At 35.0% G+C, this 25,918-nt stretch overlaps 1 protein-coding gene and 1 long non-coding RNA gene across 2 annotated transcripts in view; one reads left to right on the top strand and one right to left on the bottom strand.

Annotated features, from left to right (window-relative positions):
* Window positions 1-18,562, top strand: part of LOC122676381 (calcium-activated chloride channel regulator 1-like) — a 25,260-nt gene extending 6,698 nt beyond the window's left edge. Inside the window, exons 6-15 of the mRNA XM_043875557.1 lie at window positions 1,052-1,232; window positions 3,697-3,924; window positions 4,712-4,936; window positions 8,518-8,695; window positions 10,344-10,444; window positions 10,802-11,026; window positions 11,157-11,427; window positions 12,023-12,190; window positions 12,718-12,960; window positions 17,681-18,562. Coding sequence (XP_043731492.1) covers window positions 1,052-1,232; window positions 3,697-3,924; window positions 4,712-4,936; window positions 8,518-8,695; window positions 10,344-10,444; window positions 10,802-11,026; window positions 11,157-11,427; window positions 12,023-12,190; window positions 12,718-12,960; window positions 17,681-18,021 — 2,161 coding nt within the window. The 3' untranslated portion in view covers window positions 18,022-18,562. The remainder of the gene's footprint in view (window positions 1-1,051; window positions 1,233-3,696; window positions 3,925-4,711; window positions 4,937-8,517; window positions 8,696-10,343; window positions 10,445-10,801; window positions 11,027-11,156; window positions 11,428-12,022; window positions 12,191-12,717; window positions 12,961-17,680) is intronic.
* Window positions 12,834-25,918, bottom strand: LOC122676385. Its single transcript, XR_006335576.1, has 3 exons — window positions 25,507-25,918; window positions 16,772-16,817; window positions 12,834-12,944 (listed from the first exon to the last, which is right to left on the bottom strand). It is a non-coding gene; the product is annotated as an uncharacterized LOC122676385 (long non-coding RNA).

The raw sequence follows: 25,918 nt of genomic DNA, 5'->3' as shown, positions 1-25,918 counted from the left end.
AACCTTAAGATCTGAGAATTAGAGTTCAACTTCCTACCCAATCTTTCATTCCATTTGATTCATAGCTTTTCAATGTGAATCTGTCTCATTGAAATTAACTAAACTGTTACAACTTCCTGTTAAATATATTTCATTTTTTATTTAATCTTGAGCCTAAAGAAAAGAAGTACTTTTCGTACGAATAAGTGAGAAGACTTATTTTTTAAGGAAAAAATTGGGCAGATTCAGATAGGTCCTATTTTGAATAGATAAGATATTTAAATTAAAACTATCAGGCACATGGAGTAGTTAATGAGTATGAAAGAACAATTGAAATCAATGTAATAGGAAATAAGTCTTTAGGTAAAAATTAGAAAAAAGAGTTGTGGTAGAAAAACGCCTTTGTGTTGTTTGCTTTATTTGTACCAAGCCACCTAGAATCTTTCACAGACTAGGCTTTCAACCCAGGACACTTAATAATCTCACCTCATCTATGCAACTCCTCCCAGCACCACCTCCCATGACAATGCTTTAAGGCTCAGTTTAAATGCTTCTTCCATAAGTGTCTTTCCTCTCCATCCACTTGGGGTTATATATCCTTGAGACTGTTCCCAAAGCAATGTGCATGGGCTTCTCTCACATACAAATATACATAATATTTGTATTTATATATTTGTATATGTAAACACTTACATAGCAATATACATGTGTGTCTAAAAGTATAATTGTAGCATACATAAAAATTTTAAGAGAGTAAGAATAATGTTGAATCTTCCTTACCCATTAGGGAGCAACTCCTCTGTGTCTCTTAACTCCATTTCCACATGCCTGTAAGGAATTACCATCTTTAGCTCAAGGTCACAAGCAACAACTATTAATAAATACAAACTAACATCATTGTTCTTGTTGAAACTGATGGTAAATGGGTAGGACGCTGTGCCTACTTTTGTCAAAATGTAATGTTGGTACATGGTCTATAGGGAATGATGAGGGAATGATTTTAGGATATTAATATTTATTCATAGTTTCTCTGGCCTTCATGTATAAATGTAATCTAATTCTTTCACCATAGATGTTCGACTCATATTACTGGTACTAATGTGGTTTTCAAGAAATGCCAGGGAGGCAGCTGTGTAACAAGGCCATGCAGACGTGACTCACAGACAGGGCTGTATGAAGCAAAATGTACATTCATCCCAGAAAAATCCCAGACTGCAAAGGAGTCCATCATGTTTATGCAAAGTCTCCATTCTGTAAGTACCTTCTTTTTCTGGTCTCACAAAGGAAGCTTTTGGGAAAAATTAATTAGGGAAGCTGAATTTTCTATATCAATAGAAATAAGGAAAGTTACTAAGACAGTTAATTAACAGCTATTTTATTCAGTCCTGTATATTCAGCCCTGTCAGTGTGTATCTGGAAATTATTCCACCCTTTCTCACTATTCTGTTTTGTTTTGTTTTGTTTTTCCTTCAGAGTTAGAACGGTATTCTTCTCATTCAGTTCAGTTCAGTTCAGTTCAGTTCAGTTGCTCAGTCGTGTCCGACTCTTTGCAACCTCATGGATTGCAGAACACCAGGCCTCCCTGTCCATCACCAACTCCCAGAGTTTACTCAAACCCATGTCCATCGAGTTGGTGATGCCATCCAACCATCTCAACCTCTGTCGTCCCCTTCTCCTCCTGCCCTCAATCCCTCCCAGCATCAGGGCTTTTTCCAATGAGTCAACTCTTCTCATGAGGTGGCCAAAGTACTGGAGTTTCAGCTTCAGCATCAGTCCTTCCAATGAACACCCAGGACTGATCTCCTTTAGGATGAACTGGTTGGATCTCCTTGCAGTCCAAGAGACTCTCAAGAGTTGTCTCCAACACCATAGTTCAAAAGCATCAATTTTTCAGTGCTCAGCTTTCTTTATAGTCTAACTCTTTTAAATCCTTCTCATTACCATCACAGAATTTCTTATAACATTGCTTTCCTCAATTGACTTCCATAGATTTGTGTCTAGAACTGAAACTTTACTTTTAATTTTTTCTTCTAAGTGTTATTCATACTACTTTTCCAAAGTAATTCGTTCAGTAGCTTTGGAAAGTACTGACAGTCTCTGCTTTCCATTACTGCCACACTAAAGTACACTAAGTTTTGCAAAGTGATATTATGAAAACATAAATGGCTCTGTCTCTACAGAACAACAAAAGCAGAATGGTTCACAATCACCAATCTGACCAATTAAAAAATAACAACACAATAATTCAAGTTCCGAAGCTAATGTTTGACTTGAAATATCTGGTTAAATGTATGAAGCTCAGAAGAGAAGAACAGGTGCCTTGGAGTTAGACAGAGCTAATATAAAAATCCAGTCTGTCATTTTAAAGCTGTATCACTAAAAGCAAACTGCTAAATCCAAGATTTAATTTTCTAGCTTTTTAAATGGAAATTATAATATTCACTTTACAGTGTTACTGTGACTAGTTTTATAAGAACTAATATAAATAAAGTATGATCACAGTACTTAGCATAAGGTGAGTACAAAATAAACTTAAAATTTTTCATTTTCTAAATTTATAAAATATTTGGATAATAGGGAATTGTCTCTTTCTCTGGGTAAATTCAACTTAATTAATGTAAGCATACTATAGTTACTTAATGAAAGTTTCCAAACACATAAAAATGACTTTTAAATATGAAACCTATGAAGTTATCAGAAAAAACAAATCAAAATAAAGCATACTACCTCTAGGTTTAAAAGGAGCAAGTTTTCATAAATAAAATTACTAGTAACATAGACTTCTAAGGGTAGGGGTTTGTAAAGGCCTATTATTTCCAATAAGATTTAAAATTGTGAAATCCAGGGCATTAATAATGAAAGAGTTGAGTAAAAATGTAGACTTTATATTTTTTTTCTAAAACTCCTAAAGAAATCCAATGAAATATTTAAGTATAAATTGTTTTCCAGCCTAACAAAGCTCCCTCCTGGGAGTATTTGAAGTGTGATTCTAGATCTTTCATTGTAATCTGTTGCCTCTGGATCCACAAAGGTAGCCAAAGAATTGAGGGTCCAAATAGATATCAGATCACATAACACAAGAGGATAATTCTAAAATATACTGTCTGCACCAAACTATAAATTCCAAAGCATTTGCCTATGAGGAGATAACTCATGCTGCCTGCCTGGAAAATAGATAACAATGAAGAAAGAAAACCATGTAACTGAAATATGTAGCACAATAACTATATAAGATATGGCTCAGAAATAAATACTGTACTTTAACTATGTATCTTGTGTGTAATAATATTCCCTTCTAATTATTGTAATATAAACTAAATATACTGCATAGCATCTATACCCAGGGCATAAGCTCAGACCCAGGAGAAATATGCTCTGAAATAATGAATATTCAAGTCCATTATATTCTTCCTTGAAATTTCATTACTCCCACAACTTAAGCAGTTGTGTCAGCCATCATCATCCCCCAGTGTTATGATCTACCTATACCTAAAAGAATCACCAAATGACTTTCCAGTGCACACTGACAGTTTTACTTTGCTTTTTCTCCACTCAAGTATACAAAATGGATGTGAGAATGTTAGATTATGAAGTAATTTTTACTTGTCAGGAAATAAAATCTGTGGAGGACATATAAGACAGCCAACTATATATTTGGAAAGGAAGGTAATGCTTCATCAGTTACCTATTATTGTCTTTCAATTGATTTTTTTCCAGGTGACTGAATTTTGTACAGAAGAAACACACAATACAGAAGCTCCAAACCTACAAAACAAAATGTGCAATGGCAAAAGTACATGGGATGTAATCATGAACTCTGTTGACTTTCAGAATACATCTCCCATGACAGAAATGAATCCACCAACTCATCCTACATTTTCATTGCTCATGTCCAAACAGCGGGTAGTCTGTTTGGTACTTGATAAATCTGGAAGCATGGCCTCAGTAAGACATTTATTTGTTAGCTCTCCTAATTAAGATATTTAAGCTAATAGAAATACAATTTAATCTTAGATTCAGTTCTACTAAGCTAACTAAAAATATTTTTATTATTCTAACAAATTTTAGTATTATGATTTTATGTGGACAAGCACTAGATGATAATATACTAAAATAAAATAAATGTTAAAGTTATTGTATCATGGATGATGTCTATTCTTTAACTTTTAGTTCTAACAAACAGGAAATAACACAACTGAACAAAGAGAAAAGACAAAAATCACCCATAATTCCACCACTGAGCATATCATTCCTATTTTTTTTTCTGTTCATGTATTTGTCTTTCCTCCTCAAAAATGTGATATCTTACACAATTTTTTATAATGATTTTTCTACTTACTGTACCTTAAATACTCCCCAAGGAACAAAATGATTCCATGACACAATTTTTAATGACTGCATCATATGCACATAATATAATTTACTCAACTTCCCATTACTGGATATTTTTGTGATTTTCAACTTCTTATCAAAAATTATATTGCAAAAAACATTTTTGTGTGCATCTTAAAATTATTTCCTTATTGTTAAAAAAGAAGGTATAAATTTTTAAAGACTTTTCCAAGTAAGGCATGATGAATTTTGTTTTTCATTAATATTCTTTTTAATATAATGAAGCCAAACTCTAAAGTACAGTAATCAACTGTTATCATGATCTCTGACCCATAAACTTTGTCTTTCACCAAAGATTGGAGGAAACCCAGGAATTGTTCAGACATCTTTTTTCTTACAGGAAGACCGTCTCTTTCGAATGAATCAAGCAGCAGAACTATACTTGATTCAAGTTATTGAAAAGGGATCTTTGGTTGGGATGGTTACATTTGACAATGTTGCTGAAATCCAAAATCATCTAACAAGAATAACTGATGATAATGCTTACCAAAAGATCACTGCAAATCTGCCTCAAGAAGCTAGTGGTGGAACTTCAATTTGTAAGGGGCTCAAAGCAGGATTCCAGGTAAGATAAAAATGCTTTTCTAAATATCATTCACATTTATCATTCCTTTTAATTTTGTCCAGCTCTCTTGGAACAAGTGTCATGAGCTTAGAGGGCTCTCATTTAAATGATTTTAGAAGAATTTCTATTGTCCATACTCCTGAAAAACTGAGTTGCACTGAGGAGTGATTAAAGGGAAGAAAAATTCTGTGAGCACATAATCATCATGATTTTACTGAGAAGCTCCTCTTTTCTTTAGCATTACATAGTCTGAATCACTATCAGGGAAAAATAATGCTGTTAAGGAGATTGTAGAAGAGAGAGATTACTAATGTTTTTATATTATGGATAAAGAAAATCTCAGTTCATCAAATTAAATTGACATTAAAAATCACAAAAATATAGGTAGTTCCTCAAACATAGTACCAAACTCAAGATACATGGGTAGAAGTTTATTGAAATAAAAATTGTGAAATCAAAAGTTGCAAGCAACTTTTGAGCACTATATTCAACTGCATCCAGTACTCATCTGAATTTCTTCCAACATAAGACAGCCCTGTTTTAGTTTATTTATATTCTTTCAGTCACAAAAACAGAAAACTCTGTCCTTCCCTTCATTGATTCTCTCATTGCCTCAGCTAAAAAGTGGGGACTGTTACTCTTATCTGGGCCACTAGTTAATGTCATCTCCTGGCTTTCCTCGTGATGTATATTTGCTGTAAAGAATATCGGTTTAAGAAAACACGCAAGTTCCAGACCCAGACAAACCTGAGATTGTGGTTCTATTATTCACCAGTAAAAGGACCTTAGATGAGTTATTCAACTCAGAAAATCTGTTTCTTCAATTAATGGAATAGTTGTTGTTCAGTTGCTAAGTCGTGTCCAACTCTTTGCAATCCCATGGACTACAGAACACCAGGCTCCTCTGTCCTCACTATCTCCAAGAGTTTGCTCAAACTCATGTCCATTGAGTCATGATGTTATCTAATCATCTCATCCCCTGCCACCCTTTTCTCCTCCTGCCCTCAATTTTTCCTAGCATCAGGGTCTTCTCCAATGAGTTGGCTCTTTGCATCAGTCCTTCCAATGAATATCCAGGGTTGATTTCCTTTAGGATTGACTGGTTTGATCTCCCTGCTGTGCAAGAGACTCTCAAGAGTCTTCTCCAGCACCACAATTCGAAAGCATCAGTTCTTTGGCATTCAGCCTTCTTCATGGTCTAAGTCTCACATTCGTACATGACTACTGGAAAAACCATAGCTTTGTCAGCAAAGTGATGTTTCTGCTTTTTAATACATTGTCTAGGCTTGTCATAGTTTTCCTTCCAAGGAGCAACCATCTTTTAATTTCATGACTGCAGTCAACGTCTGCAGTGATTTTGGAGCCCAAGAAAGAAAATTTGTCACTGTTTCCACTTTTTCCCCTTCTATTTTTCATGAAGTGATGACACCTGAGGTCATGATCCTCAGACAACCACTCTGCCTTCTTGCATTTCTTTTTCTTTGGGGGAGAAAGAAATAATAGTACTTATATCATTTAATTTGTGAGAACTATGTCAGACAAATAGTTGCTCCCCTAATGTTCATAGCAGCATCATTTAAAACAGCCAAGATATAGAAGCAAATCAAGTGTTCATCAAGAGATGAATGAATAAAGAAGATGTAGTGCATGTAGGGCTTCCCTGGTGGCTCAGACAGTAAAGAATCCACCTGCAAAGCAGGAGACCTGGGTTGGGAAGATCCCCTGGAGGAGGGCGTTGCAACCCACTCCAGTACTCTTGCCTGGAGAATCCCCATGGACAGAGGAGCCTGGCGGGCTACAGTCCATGCGGTTGCAAAGAGCTGGACACGACTGCGTGACTAACCACAGCATAGCACAGTGTGTAGGTATGTATATATACATATAAACAATGGAATATTACTCAGCAAAAAAAAGGAGATTCTGTCATTTTCAACAGTGTGGATGGACCTACAGGGTATTACTCTTAGTAAATAAGTCAGACAGAGAAAGACAAAAACTGTGTTATATATTATATGCTGAATCTAAAAAATAACACAAACAACTGTATATAACAAAACAGACTCACAGATATAGAGAACAATCTAGTGGTAATCAGCGGGGAGAAGAGAGAGGAGGCTGCAATATAAGAATACTGTATTAAGAAATATAAACTACTACGTATAAAATAAATAAGCAACAAGGATCCATTGTACAGCACAGGGAAACAGTCATTATTTTGTAATAACTTTAGAATATAATTGACAAAATAGAAAATTTGTATGTTGTACACCTGAAACTAATGTAACATTGTAAATCAACTATATTTCAATAAAAATATTAAACAAGTACTCAAGAAAGGATTGCTATTAAAAAATCATAATTATTACATGTTTATTCAATTCTAAATATGAAAGTGCTATATCTTGGGATTGTGTTATACTGTTAGCACACATTGATTCATATATGTTTTTCTTAATATGCTTTGATATATTTCTTACAACATTTTGACAAGACTCTATTGCTGGAGAGATTATATCATATCATCAATACATTCAAACAAGTAAAAACCTCTTAATTACTTATATAATGAAACCATGTTTTTACTTACAGAATCATAACAAAATGTCTGAATTTATTAAGCACATATTACATTAGTGCCTACGTTAAATGTTTTACATTCATAATTTTACTTTATTGTTACCATTAATATTTAGTCAGGCACTATTACCATGCCCATTTTGCACACAAAAACTGATTTTCAGAGTAATTAAATATCTTTCTCAAGATCATATAGTCAGTAATTGGCAAATCCATGATTCAAAACCTGATCTTTCTTACTCCGAAGTTCAAAAATGTAATCATTACACTGAGTTATTTATTGGGCTTCCCTGATAGTTCAGTTGGTAAAGAATCCAAGCTATTTATAGAACCCTACTATAAATATAAATTATATTCATATACATAAATGACAGACTAAACACTAGCTATTCCACTTGACAAATGGCAGAGCTAGAATTTATTCTCAATTTGTCTGAGTAAATTGTCTTAGTCACTACTCTTAGTAAAAAATCGGGAAAATACCCCTCCAAATTATAATACTTGATAAATTCATGAACTCTTCATGACACATCCATTTTTTTTCCAGGAAATTTTGAGATTCTTCAATTATCAACTAGCTTTTATGAATTAAAAAGCACAAGTCACATCATTTAACTTTGCACACTGGCCTTCAGTCAAAGCTTTACAAATGTCTAGTCTGCAAACTTCCAAAACTGCCTCCATCCCAAGTACCTCCTGAGATAATAATAACAGCTAACATTCACTGAGTATTTACTGTGAGTTAGACAGGGTTCTAAGTATTTTATTTTTTCTCTCTTGGGTAGTTTGTGTATATGTGAAAGCACTGTTAACATTCTGCCTTTGGAAACCTACATGACCATTGTACATTACGCTCATTTTCAAACCAACTCAAACCGGAATGACAATACAAAGTTTCCCTTTGCCTACTCTGATGCATAGTGACTTCTCCAAGACCAAAGAAAAAGTTTATTCTTAGTTTATTTAGATATAATCTAATTAATAATCTGGGTTTTCACTATCAGGCAATTATCCACAGTAACCAGAGTACTTCTGGTTCTGAAATCATACTATTAACTGATGGGGAAGATAATGAAATAAATTTATGCTTTGAGGATGTAAAACAAAGTGGTGCGATCATCCACACCATTGCTCTGGGACCTTCTGCTGCCAAAGAACTGGAGACACTGTCAAATATGACAGGTAAACCTTTGAAATAGAATTTGAATACATACATTTTCAGTTTCTCTCATTCCAGGGGCTCTTTCCCCTGAAACTACAAACTGCTCAAAATTTTTCTGTCCTAAAAAATTCATCTTTGTCCTTTCCTTGTCCTCATCCTTCAAATTAATGTCTTTCCTCTCCCCACTCCCACTTTTCTCTATTTCTACCTATACTAGCTTCTTTTAACATTAGTCAACATTTTCTGTCTTTATTCATTTCTCATCACTTTTACCAGTACATCAGGATGAACCTTCTTTCTCCGTGGTTACTAAGGACTTATTCCAGTGCAGTTCCAAAATCCTTGCTCAGTATCTTACTTGCTTAATCTTATAGTAGAGATTCAGATAGCACTATTTCATTGAGGAAGAAATGTAAGACCTAGAGAGTACAAATTATTTGCCCAAGGCTATAGTCAGAGACCTGAATACCAAATCTTGCTCTCTGTAATCCATTCTTTTCCAGCTTCTGACACCTAAATTATCTCCCTCTTCGTTAACTCCTGTATCATTTATTATCTGCATTTAATCAATTTTAATTTATTCTAAACTGTCATTCTCTAATTGTTTTGGTGTATCTTAGATATAACCAGAAAATAAGCAGCTAGTTTAAAAAATATCTTTAACTTTCATAACATTATTTAGAGATTACATCAGCTTTACTAATGTGGCAAGCACTTAAATTTAATGATTAAAAATATTTTTTTGGCCAGTTTTTCCTTTGTTCTAATATATTTTGAGCAAGGTTTACTTATTGTAGCATTACATCTAGGATACTGATATACTAAAAGTTCCTAAGGTCTGGGAAATTAATCTTTTGTAAGTTTAAAAAGAAATTTTAAAATGTATTTTATAGTATATTGATAAGAGCATAATAGCAAACGATTTTCCCACTTAAAATTAGTATCATATGGAATATTCAGTCAGTTCAGTCACTCAGTCGTGTCCGACACTTTGCTACCCCCATGGACTGCAGCACACCAGGCTTCTCTGTCCATCACCAACTCCTGGAGCTTACTCAAACTCATGTCCATTGAGTTAGTGATGTCATCCAACTATCTCATCCTCTGTCATCCCCTTCTCCTCCCGCCTTCAATATGGAATATTCAATATGGAATATTATGCAGTCATACAAAAGAACAAAATATTATTTGCAGCAACATGGATGGACCCAGAGATTGTCAAACTGAGTGAAGTAAGTTAGATAAAGACAAATATCATATGATATCACTTATAGGTGGTATCTAAAAAACTAATACAAATGAACTTATTTACAAAACAAAAATCGAGTAACATATGTAGAAAACAAACTTGCCTGGTTATGGTTACCAGGGGCAAAAAGAGTAGGGGAGGGATAAACTGGGAGATTGGGATTGATATATAAACTCTACTATATGTGTGTGTGTGTGTGTGTGTGTAGACCTACTGTATAGCACAGGGAACTCTTTACTCAATATTCTGTAATGATCTATATGGAAAAAGAAACTAAAAAAGAATGGATATATGTACTTGTATAACTGATTTACTTTGCTGTATACCTGAAGTAACACATTGTGAATTAACTATACTCCAATAAAATTTTTTTAATAAAATAAAATTAGATTATAAAAGTAAACAAAATTCCATTTTAGGAGGATATCGTTTCTTTGCCAATAAAGACATAAATGGCCTTACTAATGCTTTCAGTAGAATTTCATCTAGAAGTGGAAGCATCACTCAGCAGGCTATTCAGGTCGGTATTTTTAAAAAATTCTTTGCCTTTTCACACTTGTAACAAATTTTTATTATCCTAAATAGTAATTTCTTTCTCTAATAAATAACTTATCTGCCTGAAAACATTTTGGCTGTCCAGAAAACATCCTTATTGAATTTGCTTTATGTAATATTTACAGACACTTTTTCTTTTGATTCTTCTATTTTTGTCAATATAAATGCTTTTTATTTGCAAAATTCTTCAAAATAATTTAGCTATTTTCATTGAAATCTTAAAAGTACATTTAGAATTACTCTGAACTGACTAAACTTTGAAATGTTATAACTGGAATAACAAATCAGTTTCATGTGATTGTTGTTTATATTTGTGTAACAGTTGGAAAGCAAAGCCTTGAAAATTACAGGAAGGAAAAGAGTAAATGGCACAGTGCCCATAGACAGTACAATTGGAAATGACACTTTCTTTGTTGTCACATGGACAATACAAAAGCCAGAAATTCTTCTCCAGGATCCAAAAGGAAAGAAATATAAAACCTCGGATTTCAAAGAAGATAAGTTAAATATTCGGTCTGCTCGTCTGCGAATACCCGGTATTGCAGAGGTAAAAATATTTTTTATTTTCTCCATGCTTTATCAACCAATTTTAAGGAAAAAAATGAAAATAACATCTCACATGGGAGTAGGAAAATATTACAAAAACTCTCAAGTAGTGTTTTTTTTTTAATTTTTAGACAGGTACTTGGACTTACAGCCTTCTAAATAATCATGCCAGCTCTCAAATGCTAACAGTGACAGTGACCACTCGAGCAAGAAGTCCTACTACACCCCCAGTAATTGCAACAGCTCACATGAGTCAAAATACAGCACATTACCCTAGCCCAATGATTGTTTATGCACAAGTCAGTCAAGGGTTTTTGCCTGTACTGGGAATCAGCGTAATAGCCATCATAGAAACTGAAGATGGACATCAAGTAACATTGGAGCTCTGGGACAATGGTGCAGGTAATAAGAATCTGCATCAACTTCCACTGAACTTAAAATCCTACTGCAGTCACATGCCTCAGAAGTCATTATTTCCTATATATGCTAATGAAACATATTTTAAGTGAATTAAATTTAATTTTAATGTTTTTAAAGCTTTTTAACTTTTTACTTAGTTACCTTGTCTAGGTATAGACACGAGTACATTTATCTTCTTTGAATTTATAAGTAATTTTATTTTTTCCATGTAAAATAAAAAAAAATAATTTTTATTTTTTCCTAGAGCACAATAATTTTTTATTTTTGTTAGTGTCAGTGTTTTGCATATCTTTTTCCAGTATAGTTATATTTTCCTTTTTTGTTAGGATTCTCTTATGAAATAATAATAGCTAATATTAACTGAATGCTTACTATGAATTAGACTTTTTCAAAGTCAAAGTTTGGCAAGCTGTCAACCCAAGCTTCGAATTCAAGTAGTCTGATTCGAGGGTTCATATATTTTAAAAAATTGTGCTATACTATCTCACAAAAGAACTTCCATCACTAGAGCTCATGAATAGCTGATATTGTCATATTTTACTTTGTTGTGTGTCTAATATAACATTTCAATATCAAGGTGCTGATACTGTCAAGAATGATGGCATCTACTCAAGATATTTTACGGATTACTATGGAAATGGTAGATACAGTTTAAAAGTACATGCGTGGGCAAGAAACAACATGGCTAGGCTAAACTTAAGACAACAGAACAAAGCTCTGTATGTTGCAGGCTATGTTGAAAATGGTAAGTGGCATTAAAATAGAAATGTGTCATTTATTTAGGTAAATTAATGTGGCGAGCATTCAAAATAAAATGTACCATGGAAAACCTAACTATATAGTTATATAATCATCTCTTTGTTTCAAAACCATATTTATGATAATGGAACTAGCATAGGACTATACTTACAACATGCTTTGTTTACATCTCCCTGAGTTCATTTCATTTATAGTGAAAAAAATTTACTGTGGCAAGCACTTTGCTAGATGTGGAGCTACAAAAATAAGTAAGGCACCATCTTTGTCCTTGGAGAATTTAGAACCAAGAAGTAAGACAGATAAGTTAAATGATAGGACTAACACTTCATAATGTCTCCCCATCAATTTTAAAATGACACCAATAAAACAAGCTTTTTTTTTTTTTCACTAAAAGCTGCTACTTTTTCAATGGCTGCTATCAATCAACATTAACTATCTACAGCTGCAAATGAGATTACAAGATAAGAAAAGATATCACAATGTGAAATGTTACAAAATTGCTTTTTTTGGTAGGTAAAATTATACTGAATCCACCGAGACCTGAAGTCAAAGATGACCTGGCAAAAGTTAAAATAGAAGACTTTAGCAGACTAACCTCTGGAGGGTCATTTACTGTATCAGGAGCTCCTCCTCCTCCTGGCAATCACCCTTCTGTGCTCCCACCCAGTAAAATTACAGATCTTGAGGCTAAGTTCAAAGAAGATTATATTCAACTTTCATGGACAGCCCCTGGCAATGTCCTAGATAAAGGAAAAGGTAAGTTTGATACTACATTTTAAAATATTACATACATTGGCTTTCATTTGCTAAAAATTTTCTAATGCCCTACTTATAAATAACATGCATAGATGGTCTACTATGGGTCATCTATTTGTGTATGTGAAAACTTAAGCCCGAAGAGATAATGAACTGCCCCAAATTACTTCTATATTTAATAAATTAGTAGTTAAACTCACTCTCATCAGATCGTGTTGTGCCAAACTGCCTCTCAAAATATGAACCATCTTAGAAATTACTTTAAGAAGACTGATTTAACAGCTTTCTGTTGCATTCCTTTCTCCCTAACAGGGGAAATTTTTTCTATGTATAACTTCACTTGAACAATTTCATTCATTCATTGACCTTTTTTTAAATTTTCAAATGTTGTTAGGTTCGTAAGAAATAATCCCTATTGTCAACAGTTAGTTAGGTGGAAAAGACACTTTCTGCAAATAGATAATTTTACAGAATATGATGAGATACGCCATTGGATAGCCACTTCTAGTTGAGAGTTAATATCACAAGGTATAACTTGAAGGGCTTTTCAGGAAAGACTATTACTGACCTAAGTCTTGAAGAATGAGAGAAGTTAGCAAAGTTAAGTGAAGATGTCCCAGAGAGAGAGAGAGAGAGAGAGGATAATAGGCAGAGATTTAGCTATAAAGTTTGAATTAAAGTTCAAGGCCAAATTATCTTATTCATTCAAGTTCAGTTCAGTCCCTCAGTCGTGTCCGACTCTTTGTGACCCCATAGACTGCAGCACACCAGGCCTCCCTGTCCATCACCAACTCCCAGAGCTTATTCAAACTCATATCCATAGAGTTGGTGATGCCATCCAACCATCTCCCCTTCTCCTCCCACCTTCAATCTTTCCCAGCATCAGGATCTTTTCCAATGAGTCAGTTCTTCACATCAGGTGGCCAAAGTATTGGAGTTTCAGCTACAGCATCAGTCCTTCCAATGAATGCTCAGGACTGATTTCCTTTAGGATTGACTGGTTTGATCTCCTTGCAGTCAAAGGCACTCTCAAGAGTCTTCTCCAACACCACAGTTCAAAAGCATCAATTTTCCAGTGCTCAGCTTTCTTTATAATCCAACTCTCACACCCATACATGACTACTGTAACTTTCTCATAATAAGTTGCCCACATTCTTAAAAACTTAAATCACTTTTAGCTTTGCTTTAAATTTAACTGAATTAAATAAGTGTTTATTGAATGCCTATCATATTCCAGTGTTGTGCTAGACTAGCAGATTCTCATAGGGTAAAGCCAATCTTGTTATTTTCCCTTTAAGGTGGTAAAATGAAAGCAAAATGCATATCAACAGACAATATCTCAGAGGTTGTTAGTGTTGAAAAGTCACTTTAAATGCTCTTTCCCTTGTGTTATAATACATCCCTTACTATAGGCTCTCTCAAAAGAAACAATGCTTCTTAATCTTTCGTTTCCTATGTAGCTATATATCTCTTTATCATTATTATACAACAAAAAAAATCATTGTAAGGTCAAAAGAAACATAAAATACCTATGAAGAGCTCTTTGTACTTCAATACTAAGATTCCTATCATGACAGCTTCTGAAATACACTTGACTATTAAAAATATAGTGAAAATAAAAAATACTGCCACTTAGAAATCCATAAATGAAATTATCTGACTAATGTTTAATTCTAAAATTGAACTCAGTTAAGACCAAGTCTTTAGATCAAGACTGGATTCATAATAAATGTCCCTTATGCTGATTATAGAAACTAAAAGATGGAAGAAATTATTTCATACATACATTGAGGAAGAAAGAATTGCACTGTGTTTAACCTCAAATACCTAAAACAGGTGGGATCTGATCTCCCTCTCTCCTGGTAACAAATAGGAAGATGTAGTTCTATCAGATTTTACCCCTAGGCATTACAAAAGGAGGTAGTAACAGTATCAAAAAATAAATAATTATCTATATGATTTTAAATGAAAAACTTAAGTTTGAAAGTGAAAGTGAAGTCACTCAGTTGTGTCCGACTCTTTGTGACCCCATGGACTATAGCCTACCAGCCTCCTCCATCCGTGGGATTTTCCAGGCAAGAGTATTGGAGTGGGTTTCCATTTCCTTCTCCAGAGGATCTTCCTGACCAGGGATCAAAACCGGGTCTCCCACACTGTAGGGAGAAGCTTTACCATCTGAGCCACCAGGGATCTTTGATAAACTTAAGTTTACTGAGACCCCATTTCCATCCCAGTCATATATGCAAATCAGACTAGATGACCTAGAAATACTAAAACATGTAGATGTAATAATTTTAATATTTTATGATCCACTAATTTAGTCATTTTGGGCATCAACTGAGTAACTGTTTTTGGCCAAAAAGTAGTATTTTTATTAAAGTATAATTGACCTACAATACTATGTTAGTTCTTGGTATATAATATAGTGATTTGATATATCTATGCAATACAAAATGATCACCACTTTAAGTTTAGTAACCATCTGTTACCATACAAAGTTACTATAGTATTATTGACTATACTCTCCATTCCATACATTTCATCCCCATGATTCATTTATTTTGTAACTGGAAGTTTGTACCTTTTAATCTGCCTCGACTATTTCACTCATTTCCCCTACTCACCTCCCATTTAGCAAATGCTTATTTGTTCTCTGTATCTATGAGTCTATTTCTATTTTGTTACATTTGTTCATTTGTTTTGTTTTTTAGATTCCACATATAAGTGAAATCATATGGTATTCATCTTAGCTATCTGACTTAATTCACTTAGCAATACACTCTAGGTCCATTCACATCACAAAACACAAGATTTCATTCTTTTTATGACTGAGTAATATTCCGTTACAGGTTTGTTTGTACACACACCACATCTTCTTTATCCATTCACCTATCAGTGGATACTTAGGTTGTTCTATATCTTGGCTATTGTAAATAATACCGCAATGAACATAGTAGTGCATATATCTTTTTGAATTAGTGTTTTTGTTTTCTTCAGAAAAATATTCAGAAGCAGAATTGCTGAATTATATGGTTGCTCTATTTTTTATTTTAATAACATCCATACTGTTTTCCATAGTGGCTGCACCAATTTACATTCCCACCAACAGGATGAGAGGGTTCCCTTTTTCTCCACATTCTCGCCACACTTGTTATTTGTTGTCTTTTTAATAATGTATATTCTGACAGGTGTGAGGTAGTTTTAATCTGCATCTCCCTAATGATTGCTAAGACTGAACACCTTTTCATGTCTGTTGGGGCCTAGAAGTAATTAAGGATGTCAAATACATGCCAAACACAGTACCAGGTACTCTAGTTCATACAAAAGGAGTATAAAACATATTTTTGTCCTAAAGAATAATACATTCAAATTGGAAAGATAAACTGAGCCTCTATAAGATTGGAAAACTAAATTCCATGCAATAAAAGTTCAGGGAAGAGAGTTACCAAGAGATAAAATACATGACCAAGACTTCATTAAGAAACTGGACCTCCTGTTGGGTGGGCCTTGAAGAATAAGTACAATTTGCATAGATAGGGAGAGGGAGGCACATTCCAGGGGTTCATGTCAGGGAGAAAAGGAATCAAATAATATGATCAAAGTCAAGAAAGCAAAATATCACAATGAAATATTTAAATTAAAATAAGGGATGGATGGATAGTTAGATGGATAGATCTGCAGAAATTAAATGCAGAGAGGATGTGAAGAGTAATGGAGTAGATAAGTTTCATAGGACCTATTTATTAAAAGACCTGAATGTTAAGGCATAGGGCCTGAATTTAAAAGAAAACAATAAATTTAAGCTACTCACCACATACTTAAAACACATTCAATATTTCATGAAAAAATAGTCTTCACTGAAAAAAAAAGATATTTTATATTTTATTGTTCATGGCATTTCATAATGTTAAAATATATTTATCTATTGCTCCTGTAGATTTCTAAAAGCATTTTGAATGAAGCATTTGTCAGCATCTTTCTTTCCTTTCTTGATAAAATAACAATAATAATAGCTAATATTTCAAACATTTATTAAGTTCCAGACATTGTGCTAAACACTTTTCATGTATTATTATACATTATATTATATAATGTTCATATATAAAATTCCATAAATATTTGTTGAATTGAATGACTGATTCTCTTTTTTACAGATAAGAAAACTAAGGTAAGAAAGACTAATTAATTTTTTCTTTGTTACAGCTAGAAAGTAGAACTAAGGTGCAAATCAAAGTCTGCCTAGCTCCTAAACATGTTTAATTTTTAGTACAGATTCTAAATTCTCTGCCCTCCTTTGCTCTTTGTCTTTATCCCTGGCTCCCACCCTACTTATCTGCTTTCTTACTCATACATCCTAGTACTCCCTTTCTCAGCTTAATGAAAAATAATACAGACAGAGGGTATTGAATGTTACTGAATGCCATTACTATACTCAAACATTATTGTGTTCCTTGTTCTAAATCAAAAGTAGACTCAGTTCTTCGTATTTCTACTTTTAAATCTAGATTCCATTTTTAGTAATATACAATTCTGAATTAAATTCTTTGTGATTAGATAACTAGATAAGAACTGTTTATATGTGTATTCTTAAAGAAGATGGAATAACCAGACAAAAAAAAACAGTGTGCATTCCTGATGGACCCCTAAATATAAACTGATGTGATAGCAATAAGGCATGTTAGTGACCCTAACATACATGAAATATCTATTTATTTTCTAGCTAACAGCTACGTTATAAGAATAAGTAAGAGTTTCATGGATCTCCAAGAAGATTTTGACAATGCAACTTTAGTGAATACTTCTAATCTAATACCTAAGGAGGCCGGCTCAAAAGAAAATTTTGAATTTAAGCCAGAACATTTTAGAATAGAAAATGGCACCAAATTCTATATTGCAGTCCAAGCCATCAATGAAGCCAATCTCATCTCAGAGGTTTCTCACATTGTACAAGCAATCAAATTTATTCCTCTACCAGAAGACAGTGTCCATGCTCTGGGTACCAAGATTTCTGAAATCACTCTGGCAATTTTTGGATTACCAATGATTTTCTCTATATTTTAAACTAGGAATTGTGTCAGCGCTGATAACCAATGTTATACATAGTTGGTACACATTTATTTAGGATTTAATTTGCTATTTTCTTGTTGTTCAGTTGCTAAATTGCATCCAACTCTTTGCGACCCCAGGACTACAGCATGCCAGGTTTCCCTGTCCATCACCAACTCCCAGAGCTTGCTCAAATTCATGTTCATTTGAGTCAGTGATGCATCTAACTGTTTCATCCTCTGCTGTCCTCTTCTCCTCTTACCTTCAATGTTTCCCAGCATTAGGATCTTTTCCAGTGAGTCGGCTCTTGGCATCAGGTGGCCAAAATATTAGAGTTTTCAGCAACAGTTCTTCAAATGAATATCCAGGGTTGATTTTCTTTAGGATTGACTGGTTTGATCTTGCAGTCCAAGGGACACTCTAGAGTCTTCTCCAGCACCACAGTTCAAAAGAATCTGTTCTTTGGTACTCAGCCTTCTTTATAGTCCAATGTTCGCATCTATGCATGACTACTGGAAAAACCGTAGCTTTGACTAGATGGATCTTTGTTGGCAAAGTGATGTCTCTGCTTTTTAACACACTGTCTAGGTTTGTCATAGCTTTCTTTCCAAGGAGAAAAGGTCTGTTAATTTCATGACTGCAGTCACAATAGGCAATGATTTTGGAATCCAAGAAAGAAAATCTGCCACTGTTTCCACTTTGCCCCCATCTATTTGTCACAAAGTGATGGAACCAGATGCCATGATCTTAATTTTTTGAATGTTGAGTTTCAAGCCAGTTTCAAGCTCCCTTGCCTCCTTAACCTGCATCAAGAGGATCTTGAGTTCCTCTTCATTTTCTGCCACCAGAGTGGTATCATCTACATATCTGAGGTTGTTGATATTTCTCCCCAAATCTTGATTCCAGCTTATGTCATACAGCCTGGCATTTCACATGATGTAGTCTGCAAAGAAGTTAAATAAGCAGAGTGTCAGTATACAGCCTTGTCTTACTACTTTTCCAATTTTGAAATAGTCAGTTGTTCCATGTTCAGTTCCAACTGTTGCTTCTTGACCAACATACAGGTTTCTCAGCACACAGGTAACGTGCTCTGGAATTCCCATCTCTTTAAGAATATGCCATGGTTTGTTGTGATCCACACAGTCAAAGCCTTTAGGATAGTCAATGAAGGAAAAATAGATACTTTTCTGGAATTCCCTTGCTTTCTCTATGATCCAGCAATGTTGGCAATCTGATCTCTTGTTCCTCTGCCTTTTCTAAATCTAGCTTGAACATCTGGAAGTTCACAGTTCACACCCTGCTGAAGCCTAGCTTGAAGGATTTTGAGCATAATCTTCTAGCATATAAAATGAGTGCAATTGTACAGTAGTTTGAACATTCTTTGGCATTGCCCTTCTTTGGGGTTGGAATGAAAACTGATCTTGTTCAGTTCTGTGACCACTGCTGATTTTCCAAATTTGCTGGCATACTGAGTGCAGCACTTTAACAGCATCATCTGTTAGGATTTTAAATAGCTCAGCTGGAATTGCGTCACCTCCACTATCTGAGTTTGTAGTAATACTTGCTAAGAACCACTTGACTTCATACTCCAAAATGTCTGGCTATAGGTGAGTGACCATACTATCATGGTCATCCAGGTCATTCAGATCTTTTTTGAATGGTTCTTCTGTGTATTCTTGTCACCTCTTCTTAATCTCTTCTGCCTCTGTTAGGTCCTTACTGTTTGTGTCCATTATTGTGCCCATCCTTACATGAAATGTTACCTTGGTATTCTCCAAATTTCTTGAAGAGATCTCTAGTCTTTCCCATTCTTTAGTTTTTCTCTATTTCTTTGCATTGTTCATTGAAGAAGGACTTCTTAAATCTCCTCACTGTTCTCTTGAACTCTGCATTCAGCTGGGTATATCTTTCCCTTTCTCCTTTGTCTTTTGCTTCTGTTCTTTCCTCAGCTATTTTTAAGGCCTCCTCAGACAACCACTTTGCCTTCCTCCGTATCTTTTTCTTGGGGATGATTTTGGTCACTGCCTCCCGTACAATGTTACAATGAACCTCCCTCCTTAATTTTTCAGGTACTCTGTCTATCAGATGTAATCCCTTGAATCTATTCATCACCTCCACTGTATAAGGGATTTGATTTAGGTCATACATGAATGGCATAGTGGTTTTCCCTTTCTACAATTTAAGCCTGAATTTTACAATAAGGAGCTCATGATCTGAGCCACAGTCAGCTCCAGGTCTTGCTTTTGCTGACTGTGTAGAGCTTCTCCATCTTCAGCTGCAAAGAATATAACCAATCTGATTTTGATATGGACCATCTAGTGATGTCCATGTATACAGTCATCTCTTGTGTTGTTGGAAGAGGGTGTGTGTGCTACATGTTGCTATGTGTTGCTATGCCCAGTGTGTTCTTTTGACAAAGCTCTATTAGCCTTTGCCCAGCTTCATTTTGTACTCAAGGACAAACTTGCCTATTCCTCCAGGTATTTCTTGACTTCCTACTTTTGCATTACAATTCCTAATGATGAAAAGGACATCTCTTTGGTGTTAGTTCTAGAAGGTATTGTAGGTCTTCACAGAACCAATCAACTTCAGCTTCTTCTGCCTCAGTGGCTGGGGCACAGACTTGGATTACTATGACGTTGAATGGTCTGCCCTGGAACCGAACTGAAATCATTCTATTATTTTTGAGATTGCATCCAAGTACTGCATTTCAGACTCTTTTGTTGACTATGAGGTCTACTCCATTTCTTCTAAGGGATTCTTTCTCATAGTAGTAGATATAACAGTCATCTGAATTAAATTCGCCCATTTCCGTCCATTTTAGTTCACTGATTCCTAATATGTCAATGATCACTCTTACCATCTCCTGTTTGACTACATGCAACTTACCTTGATTCATGGATCTAATATTTCAGGTTCCTATGCAATACTGTTCTTCACAGCATCAGACTTTTCTTTCATTACCAGACACCTCCACAGCTGAATATTGTTTCTGCTTGACAGCTACTTCATTCTTTCTGCAGCCATTCATAATTGTACTGTGTTCTTCCCCAGTAGCATATGCTCTTCCAACCCTGATAGCTCAGTTGGCAAAGAATCTGCCTGCAATGCAGGAGACCCAGTTCAATTCCCGGTTGGAAAGATCCTCTGAAGAAGGAATTGGCTACTCACTCCAGTATCCTTGGGCTTACCTTGTGGCTCAGCAGGCTAAGAATCCGCCTGCAATGCAGGAGACCTGGGTTTGATCCCTGGGTTGGGAAGATCCCTTGGAGAAGGGAAAGGCTACCCACTCCAGTATTCTGGCCTGGAGAATTCCATGGACTCTATAGTCCACAGGGTTGCAAAGAGTCGGACATGACTGAGTGACTTTCCCTCACTCTCTCACTCACTCCAACCTAGGGGGCTCCTCTTTGGTGTTATATCCTTTTCATACTGCTCATGGGGTTCTCACAGCAAGAATACTCGAGTGGTTTGCCATCCCTTCCTTTAGAGCACCACATTTTGTCAGAATTCTTCACTATAACCCATCCATCTTGGGTGGCTCTGCACAGCATGGCTCATAGCTTTGTTGAGTTATACAAGCCCCTTCAACCCAACAAGGCAATGATCCATAAAGGGACATTTGCTATATTCATTGTGTATTATATAACCCTTTAAAATGTACAAGTGAATGTACGAAAGTCATAAATTTCCTAAGTACTTCAGTTCATTAGTTCTAATTATACTCTGAATTTAAGGCAAAATGATTATACCATTCCTTATATTTAAAAAATCCATTTATTAACTCATCATAAAATAAAATGCTTATTTCTACTTGCTGGCTTGTGTTTTTTTTGTTTGTTTTGTTTTGTTTTTGACCATGGCATATGGCTTGCAGGACCTTAGTTCCCCTACAGGAACTGAAGCCAGGCCATGCCAGTGAAAGTGTCAAGTCCTAACAATTAGGCCACTAGGGAACTCCCTAGTTATTGGAGAAACTTTTTAAGAAACATTTTCAAAGTGTGCTACAAATTCATTCAGTATATTAACAAAATCAAAGTTTATTCAAGCCATTTGAAAAATAGTTATGAAACCACAACAGAAATAATTTTATGGTAGAATTATTTACATTTCATTCTTATTATAAATGAATACTTCATATTAATACAAACTGTAATCAAAAAAGACTATAAGATAATTTTTCAATGAAACATGGTCCAAGCAGTAAAGAGGTCAAATTTGTTTTTATCATTGATTAAAAGTAATCAATCACCCAGAGGAATCGGGTGGAGAGGGAGGTGGGAGGGGGGATCGGGATTGGGAATACATGTAAATCCATGGCTGATTCATATCAATGTATGACAAAACCCACTGGAAAAAAAAAATAATAATTAAAAAAAAAAAAACTGAAAAAAAAAAAAAGAATAAACTGGTCGTGTTTACCATAAAAAAAAAAAAAAGTAATCAATCAAAGCCTTGACTCTAGGCATAAAATGACTATTAGATAACAAGAATAAGTTTCTTTTGTATGAATTGTGGAATGTCACTAAAGACCCATTTATATTCTGAGATCATTCTTATATCCAAAGGATATCAACAAGATGCTCCATCAAGGCAGAGATTTGTTTTGACTGCTACATCCTCAGCATCTAGAATAGTAGTTAATAGATAACAGATATGTAATAAATATTTGTGAAAAAAATTAATAAACATTTTCATAACATCAAAGGTATTAAAATTTGACAAATTACATTAAAAAAATCCATAAGCTATCATGCACACATGATATTGTAAGAATTTGATACAATGAAAGCTAACCACTTAATAATAGTGATCTCAATCAACACACAGCATTTCAGGAAACTATTGTGTCAACAGAATCTATAAACTACTTAATAAAATGTAAATTAAGCTTTAATATAGCACTAGTGTGATTTTTTTTTTTTTTCTGAAGGAGAAAGAGACAGAGAGAGTATCAGTTATATTAGAGGAAAGTCCTTTGTTTACAGACAGGAATATTTCAAAAACTCTTTGAATGTCTGAAAGGAAGAAGCTATATGATACATTTGTAAAAGTCAGGAAAAAATCATAATACAGTAATATAACAAAACCAGAGGAATATGTAAAAAATAATAACATACTCTGACCAAGTTGAATTTATCCCTGGAATCCAAAGATGGTTTAATATTAGAAAACCAATGTAATTTATCACATTAATAGCTTAAAAAGAAAAACTATATTATTTCAATACACATATAAAAATATAATCCAACCAGCATTCTTCAATTAAAAATGAAACACTTGAAAACCTTGTTAACCTGATACTATGAATCTTACTATACAACCCAACCATTTAAAAAAAATTTTTAAAGAGTGCATTGAATCTTCAAGTAGGGATGAGAAATTAGACACAACAGGGGAGAATTCTAAATCCTGAGGAAAACAAATCACTTAAAAGTCTATAAATCATTAAAAAAAAATCACTGCTGATTATGAAGGCCTTAAATGGTCTTAATTTAGTCTATCTATGTGGCTGCTGTGCTGAGAAATGATTTACAGAGCTTTAACAGTCACTGAGGAAAGTAAGATTCCTATGCAGCTTGAAAAAAAAAAAAAGAAGATACAATAATTGGGAAGAAAGGTACAAAACTGTAATTACTTTTAGGTGACACAGAAAAGCCAACAGAATTAAGAAATAATTCAAACTAATAAGAGAATTCTGTAAAGTTACCAGACATAAGATCAGTTTATAAAAAATCAGGAGCACCAGTCTGACACATAAACAGCTAGAGGTCATCATTACCATCCTCCCAAGAAACAAGCCGAATAACTAAAAAGCAACAATTATTCTTAGATCCACCGAAGAATTAAGCCCATATCACTATATGCTGTTCCATTAACTGGAAAGACAGACAAATACAGAGAATCACAGTTAGAACAGAAGCCCAGGACTTGAACCTTGCCACAGAAGCCAGTATCAGTAGGAACACAAACTATAAACAGTGAACTGGCTGAGGTCCAGTGCAGCTAAAGTTGAGTTAAAAGCTCCAAGGGACCTTAGAAGAACCTACATACTTTCCTGCGCTTTTGCTCTAGGAGCCTCACCATGTTTTCAGACAGAACTGAAGAAAAATTCCTTCAGATTTTTAGCAGGGAGAGAAGGAAAAGTAATCATTTTGAAATATGCCCAGAGCATTCTGTTTTCCTTAGAAGTCTGTCCTTGAGGGAAACAATGTTACCTAACTATTCAGCTTAGGTTTTACAAGAGCATAATGAACTTTCAGGAAGAGAAATACCCAACTTCACAGCCATTTAGTTGTTCCTGTCTTATCAAAGGAAAAAAAAAAAATCTATAAAACAGGTGTAAACGTCACAGCTCAGAGGACAAGCACATTAAAAGAATGAGGCCTAACTATAGGACTATAAAATGCTTCCCTTTCCCCCACACCTTACTATCACATTAATAAGACTGCAGTATAATAACAGAATGGGCTTCCCTGGTGGCTCAGTTAGTAAAGAATCTGCTGCAATGTAGGAGAGATCCACGTTTGATCCCTGGGTCAGAGAAGATCCCCTGGAGAATGACTACCCACTGCAGTATTCTTGCCTGGAGGAGCCTGGCAGGTTACAATACATGGGATGCAAAGAGCCTGACACAACTGAGTGTCAGACTGACACAACTAAACACTTTCACTTTTTCTTTCATAATAACAGAAGATTACAGATAAAAGAAACAGAAGCCTCAGAATCAATTAAGTGTCTCTGCTGCTGCTGCTGCTAAGTCGCTTCAGTCGTGTCCGACTCTGTGCGACCCCATAGACGGCAGCCCACCAGACTCCCCCATCCCTGGGATTCTCCAGGCAAGAACACTGCAGTAGGTTGCCATTACCTTCTCCAATGCATGAAAGTGAAACGTGAAAGTGAAGTCGCTCAGTTGGGCCCGACTCTTAGCGACCCCATGGACTGCAGCCTACCAGGCTCCTCCGTCCATGGGATGTTCCAGGCAAGAGTACTGGAGTGGCTTGCCATTGCCTTCTCATAAGAGTCTCTAGGGAAGTTCAAAACATCCAAGGAGACAAAAATAGACACTACAGTAAATTTTGTTTCAGACAACTAAAGTTACAGGTTTTGTAAGCATACCCTAACTACTAGCCAGATAGCATAAAATCTCAGATGAAGGCCTATTTTCCTCAGTTTCTTTCACTGAACACACAATGTGCGGTTTTCAGCCAAATTTACAAAGCATGATAAAGGCAAAAAAATAGTCTGAAAGCACCAAAACAAAAATAAACAAAAAACATCAAGGCCAGATTTAAGATATAGCAGAAATTTTGGAATCATCAGATCAAGAATTTAAAATAACTATTATTAATGTCCTAGGACTCTAATATAGAAAGTAGACAACATGGAAGAACAAGTAATGAAAATAGAGGCATATAAACCCTAATAAAGCATCAAAATTAAATGCTAAAAAATCAAAAATACTGTAAGAGAAATGAATAATGCCTTTGATGGACTCACCAGTAGACTGGACATGGCCAATAAAAGAATCATAAGCTTGAAGATAGGGGCTATGTGGTTCAGTGGTAGACTTCTCACCTCCCATGCTGGAAATTTGGGTTTGATTCCTGTCCAATGCACCATGGTCATTTTGTTTTGGGCTTCCCTGGTGGTTCAGAAGGTAAAGAATCTGCCTGCAATACAGGAGACATAGCTGGGATGATCCCCTAGAGAAGGAAATGGCAACCTACTCCAGTATTCTTGCCTAGAGAATCTCATGGACAGAGGAGCGTGGTGGGCTACAGTCCAAGGGGCTGCAAAGAGTTGGACACTACTGAACAGTTAACACACAAGCTTGAAGATATGTCACTAGGAAGTTCCCAAACGAAAAAGCAAAAAGGAAAAAGAAGAGAAAAAATGGAATAGAATTTCT

The sequence above is a fragment of the Cervus elaphus genome, chromosome 20, assembly GCF_910594005.1.
Source record: "Cervus elaphus chromosome 20, mCerEla1.1, whole genome shotgun sequence".
Taxonomy (NCBI): domain Eukaryota; kingdom Metazoa; phylum Chordata; class Mammalia; order Artiodactyla; family Cervidae; genus Cervus; species Cervus elaphus.
This window is presented reverse-complemented; position numbering and strand designations above follow the sequence as displayed.